The following is a 6,032-nucleotide window of genomic DNA, read 5'->3' as shown; positions in this document are numbered from 1 at the left end:
GGTGGCGTGGGGCAATGTAGACGATGACCCGTCCATGCTTCCCACTTAAAGAAGGACGGCGACCGCTCGACGTGCAGATGACAGGTGGGGCCGCCAGCTTGTGCGCATTGATGTGGGCGGGTGGGAGGTAGGTGGCCGCCTGCCACGCGGCCCCGACGCGGACGAGCGCACGTCCGTTTGGTGTCCGCCGCGGTCCAAACCCGACGCAAGTTTGCGCTCGAAATGGGTCGGCCCGGACACAAAACAGACAAGATGGGTCCGGGCCGTCGCGCGCTGGGCCGCCTCCTTTGTCCGTTTTACCCCAAACGGACGAGGCCGGACAGAATAGGGTCGCGCGGTGGAGTTGGCCTAACCTTCTGGACTTGAGCAATCGCAACATTATCACACTATTTTAACCGCTCGAAGTTGACGAATTCAGATGAACTTAATTTATTTTCATTATTTGGAAAGGGATACTGGGCTTCAGCTTTTGTACTTCATGCATATTTATAGATAGCAGTACTGGGGTACCACTCAAGAGAACATTTCTATTAAAAGGCAATTAAAACCGACTGATTTGGGTCTATTTTAGTCCCAACGATCAGCGGTTTTTAAGGCACCAAGATGAAATACATAGCTTCGATGCCATAAAATTAATCGTTTCATCAGCTTACCCAGATCCACATCTCGGTCTCAGTCTTCGTCTTCAGCAACCACAACGGCAAAAGAACGCCGTGCAGAGGATCAGGATCATCATCATCATCAACACCATTGCTCCAGAGCAGGCAATTCTATTCCGTCCTATCCACCTACCCCTGAATCTCAGCCATCAAGACGAGAGTGGCACACTCCATGATGATCTCAGTACCTCAGGCTGCGACCATGAGGGCAGCAGCCGCACCTCCTGCCACAGCAGCTTGCACCCATGTCCACCGGCAACCCTTTTGAATCACAAGCCAAAAACAAACGAGAAACGCCACATGAGGAAAGCAGTAAAATGAGGAACATTGATTTTACTGAGAAAAAGGACAATCAGATCGGTCCCGGAAAGAACACCTGCCGGAGACTTCATTCGATTCTAGACGCGCATTTGGCATTTTGACTATCAAGTAGCAGGAAGTGAGAACTCCAGATCTACTATCTCTTGCTGGAGTCACCAGATCTACTTGTTTATTTTGGAAGCCTTTTTTATTTCCACAAGGAAAGTGAGCAGTTTTTTTGAAACCTGAGAATGATGTCGAGTTCCTACTCAGGGGGGAAACAAGAATCTGGTCGATGGTGACGGAGGGGTCACACCTAATTTTCGAGATGACGATTGCCAGAATCTGGATCTGTGTGGAATAAACAACTGACGTTGATGTTGATTACGCTGGAAACTTTTCTAATTGCACAATCTGAACTGCGTTGAGAGTCGACCGTGGTCAACCTACGGCATGTGCACTCTCGAGTGCGCAAAAGCAGCGAGAAATGATGCCATCACCTAAAGTGTCATCCCCTTTCCGCAGACAAACCCCTAAAGGTCAATGTAAGCATGAACAACTGAGAGAAATAGACTAGAGCTCACCGTGGGCTCCCGCGACGCGGCCGAGATGTCGTAGTAGCCGTTGTCTCCGCCGGTGCTGTTGCCGCCGGGGGTGAAGTCGCCGCGCGCGGGCTTGTACGTGAGCGGGTACACCGGCGTGCTGTCGGGCTTGAACAGGCCGTAGTTGCGCTCGGACGCCGGCCCGGGCTTCATGTTCTCGTTGAACAGCGCGAACACGTAGACGCGCAGCGGCACGTTGGGCTTGAGCGGCGTGCCCTTCCACTCCGCCACCAGCCGCATCACGTTGCTGTTGTACCGGGCCGCGCTCTCCGGCGTCGCGGCCTTCTCGTTGGCGTCCCCCGCGGAGGGCCACCCCGTCTCGGAGATCCGTATCTCGACCGTCCGCGCCGCCGCGCTGTTCGCCGCCGAGATGGCGTGGTACGCCGCGTCGACCTGCGCCACGAGGAGGTTGGGATAGTGCAGCCCGGTGTTGGCGTCCGGGACGCCGGGGTTGCTCGGCTCGAGGAGAGCGTAGTCCAGATGGATGCCCTTGGGGTCGTCGGAGTAGGCGAAGTAGGGGTAGGCGTTCACCAGGAACGGCGAGCCGGTCTTGGCGTGGAAGTCGAGGATGGGGCAGAGGTACTGGAGCAGGTCCTTCCGGAAGGCCCCCGCCGAGGGCGGGTAGGACGTCCCGAGGACGCCGAGGTTGTGCGCGGTCGTGACGGCGATCTGCTTGTCGAGGTTTGCCGCGGCGAGCGCGCCGTGGAGGGACTCCATGGCCGGGAGCAGGTTGCGGGTGAGCGCGGTGTCGTTGCCCGTGAGCACCTCGTTGCCCACGGTGAGCGCGACGATCTTGGTGTCCGGCAGGTAGGGCAGGATGCTGTCCTTGAGCCAGGACGTGGCGCCGGCCGGCTCGGCGACCGCGGCGAGGCACTGGTCGGGGACGCCGACGTAGAGCTCGATCCCGGTCTTGGCGAAGGCGCGCAGCACGCCGGGCTCGGGGTCGTAGAGCCGCACGCGGGCAATGCCGAGGCCCTGGAGCAGGGGCAGCGCGGCCTGCGGCGGCGGCAGGTTGTTTCCCACGCGGCCGTAGTTGATGCCCAGCAGCGACACCGGCGCCGGCGAGGCGTCCGACGCGAGCGCGAGCGCGAGCACGCACAGCGCCGCGGCGAGACAGAGGCCGCGGGCGCGCTGGAGCCGCCGCCGGCAGCCGTCGCGGAGCGGCATTATTGGAGGAGTGGAGCGGGATAGGGGAGAGCGAGGTGAGATTTGCGCGGACGAAGGTTTTGGGGCGGGGGGGGGGGGGGGGGGGGGGGGGGAGTGATTGGAGGTGGGTATGTGGGAAGGAAGAGTGAGATTTGGAGATTTGGGGAGTAGAAGGCGATCGGGTGAAGTTACCGACAGAACTGAAACGGCGATAGTAGCACAGTATCTTTTTTTTACCGACACGAAGCGTTGGGAGTTCTGCACGTGGGACCCGGAGACAGCGAGACAACGGGGGTTGTTTACTGGAGTAGTCCGTGGAATGGGATCCGATGGGCGGCACGCGAGACTGTGCCCGTAGGCCGTGGACCGTGCCGGTGCCGCCGCAACGGCTGTATTTCTGGGGCCGTCCAAGCATGGGAAACGTTGGTGCCTACTGTGGCACACACGTGACGGTGGCAGGGGTGGGGGAGCCGCCCATCGCAAGTAGACGTTGCAAAAGGTCTCATTTTTCACTACTCCTTTTGTTTTTATTTACTTTGCATATTAGATTTGTCTAAGCTTAAACTTCATATTTTTTCAACAAGTTTGTAAAAAATATATTAACATAATACACCATCAAATATATATCATTGCATGTATTTCACATCATATAAATTTGTTGATGTAAATGTTCATATTGTTTTCTAAAATTTGGTCAAATTTTATAAAGTTTGACTCCAGTTAAAACTAATATGCGGAATAAATAAAAACGGAGGGAGTGCGAGTAGTGCATTGCTGCAAGGAATTGATTTCATCCAAAGTCAATAATGCGGCACAGAGTGCTAGCAAAAGAAGATGAATACAACAAACTCGTTGTTCTTTTTAGCCAAACTGCTGATGAGTGCAGCCCGTCAATTTTCTTGGGCCCATGGGCTAGTATGAAACCAGGGTCAGCGCCAGAATGATGCTATTGGTCGACGCACACCACACCCTTGACACGTGAAGATGGAACCATCTGTGAGGACTCGTCCATGCTTGAGCACATGACGTTGGAGTTTCATGAGCAGCTCTATACATCGGAGGGTGTAATTGGCCGAGGAAGTGGTAGCATCTAGGACCATTAGTTGAATGCATGTGCGTTGCTAGGGAATAAAAACATTAAGACCCCGTTTGGTAGCAAAGTGTTTTCTAACCATTTCAAGAATACTATCGTTTTTTAGATTACCATAGTTTTATTTACAATGGGTTGTTTGATTGCCCCTAACAACTGTGGTTTTAATGCTATAATATTTACCAAACTGTAGTTTTTTCTCAGCATAAAAAAAAGAACCTCAAACCTCTTTTTTTTAAAGAGAGCAGCCGAAAAGAAGGGACTCGCCTCGTTATCCTTCCCCGCTCTGCTCAACAACTCGCCCTGGCCTTGCTCCCGCAGCCACGTCGCGGTGTCGCCTTTGGAGATATCTCCCTCGTCGACCATGGGGAAGCAAAGAGACGGTGATGGAGAAGGTGAGTACACTGTCCTTTATCCTCCCACAATCGCTCCTCCTGCATCTCCATGCCGATCGCCGGCCCCTTCCTCCTCCCGTTGCGGATTGGATCCGGAACCTGACATTTGTTCTCAGAAGTACAAAGAAGGAGTATGTGCTGGATCAACCCGTAGGTGACCCTCCTGCAAAGGATGCACCAAAAGAAGTTGTATATGCTTTCACTGCTCGTGGTGATGACTATGAGTCAGTCCAGTGCCTCATGTTGACTTGCGTGGAGTCAGTCCAGTGCCTCATGTTGACTTGCGTGGAGTCAGTCCAGTGCCTCATGTTGACTTGCGTGGATCCTAAACTGTAAAAACATTTTGAACGTTCTACCACTCAATTCATAATCGGGTCTCTGGAAGTTCTGTACAAGAAGCAGACAAGGACCGAAAGTTTTGAAATAACTAAGGCCTTGATTGAATGCAAGACGACAGAGGGTTCCTCAATGAGTGAGCATATAGTGAAGCTCGCTCCTATGTTTATAGATTGTCTTCTCTGGAATTTGGAATTCCTCAGACACTCGGTACAGATATTGTGCTTGCTTCACTCCCCCCATCTTACGATGCTTTTATCATGAATAACAACATGAACGGGGCAGAGAAAAGTGCAAACGAGTTATTTGCTATGCTCAAAGTAGAAGCTCGGATGTAGAAGAACAAACAAGTGTTGATGGTCAACAAGACCACCAGTTTCAAGAAGAAGGGCAAGTCCAAGAAGAAATCTACTGGTGCCGGTAAGACCGTCTCTTAAGAGAAGAACAAGGGTGAAGCCAATAAGGAGACAGAATGTTTCTACAACAAACAGAACGGACACTGGAAACACAACTGCAAGAAGTACTTGGCGGATAAGAGGAACGGTTCTTCCAGTAAAGGTATAATAGTAATACAAAGTTAATGTTATTCTAGTTGCTGATTTACTGTAGGTCATGAGTATTTGATATTAGTCGGTTGCTCCTATTTGCAAACCGATGCAGGGACTACAAAAAGCTCGCAAGTTGAGAAGAAATGAAGATATAATGCAAAATAGGAATGATGATAGGGTCGCTACTCAAGATCGTTGAAGTCATGACTTTAGTTTATCTTCAAGATTTATATTAGATCGGATAATAGTTATTTCGTTCTGGAGTTGTGTAAAACAATATGTTTTGGGTTATGCAACGAATATTCTTATAAGTTTCAAACAATGGTTGTTCAAGTTTTTATAAGAATATGTTTTGGATTTACCTCTGTTATTGATGGTTTATTCATGAAATCTTGAATTGAGAAATTGATAGCATTAATGATGAACATCTTGAGAAGACTGATAAAAATCACTTGTATGTGGCACTGCTCGGTTATATCGGAAATTGATCTTCACATAGATGAAGCATTAAAGTGTTTTGATTTTGAATCAATTGGCAAAATACATAGTGATGTATGCGGTCTGATGAACAAACCAGGGTGCGATGGATTATTATGCTTCATTAATAATTTTGAGTAAATACGATTTACTTGATATAAATCTGAAATATTTGAGAGGTTCAGAGAAATCCAGAATAAAATATTTGAAAGGTTCAAATAAAATACATAATGAAGATAAGAATCGTTGTGAAAAAAATAAAAGGATCTTTAATCATGGAGAAAAATTATCCAAGTCATAAGTTTAGCAAAACCCTCAGATAAATATGAAATTATTTCTAACCAATCCGCTTTTATTATATTTGGGGATATACACTTGAAACAGCTACAAATAAACCGAACAGAGCACCGTCTTATAGTCTGGCAATACAACACCATATGAGTTATGGAGTACATAGTCCAGACAAAATGCTAATTTTT

General features: G+C 49.6%; 1 protein-coding gene across 1 annotated transcript; it reads right to left on the bottom strand.

Moving 5' to 3' along the window:
- Positions 1–461: 461 nt before the first annotated feature.
- Positions 462–2,793, bottom strand: LOC125552335 (glucan endo-1,3-beta-glucosidase 14). The gene is made up of 2 exons (XM_048715840.2): positions 1,544–2,793; positions 462–920 (listed from the first exon to the last, which is right to left on the bottom strand). Exons 1-2 carry the CDS (start codon positions 2,726–2,728, stop codon positions 849–851), a joined length of 1,257 nt encoding a protein of 418 aa, XP_048571797.1. The 5' UTR covers positions 2,729–2,793; the 3' UTR covers positions 462–848.
- Positions 2,794–6,032: the final 3,239 nt, after the last annotated feature.

This window comes from Triticum urartu, chromosome 4A (genome assembly GCF_056163025.1).
Source record: "Triticum urartu cultivar PI428250 chromosome 4A, HENAU_Tu73, whole genome shotgun sequence".
Taxonomy (NCBI): Eukaryota; Viridiplantae; Streptophyta; class Magnoliopsida; order Poales; family Poaceae; genus Triticum; species Triticum urartu.
Note: the sequence above shows the minus strand (reverse complement) of the source record. Positions and strands in the feature narration are given on the sequence as shown.

Excerpts from the sequence above, each read along its gene's own strand:
- LOC125552335 (XM_048715840.2), bottom strand. The coding sequence starts at position 2,728 with ATGCCGCTCCGCGACGGCTGCCGGCGGCGGCTCCAGCGCGCCCGCGGC. Across the intron at positions 921-1,543 it reads CCGCGTCGCGGGAGCCCACG|GGTTGCCGGTGGACATGGGT; the intron begins GTGAGCTCTAGT and ends GTGATTCAAAAG.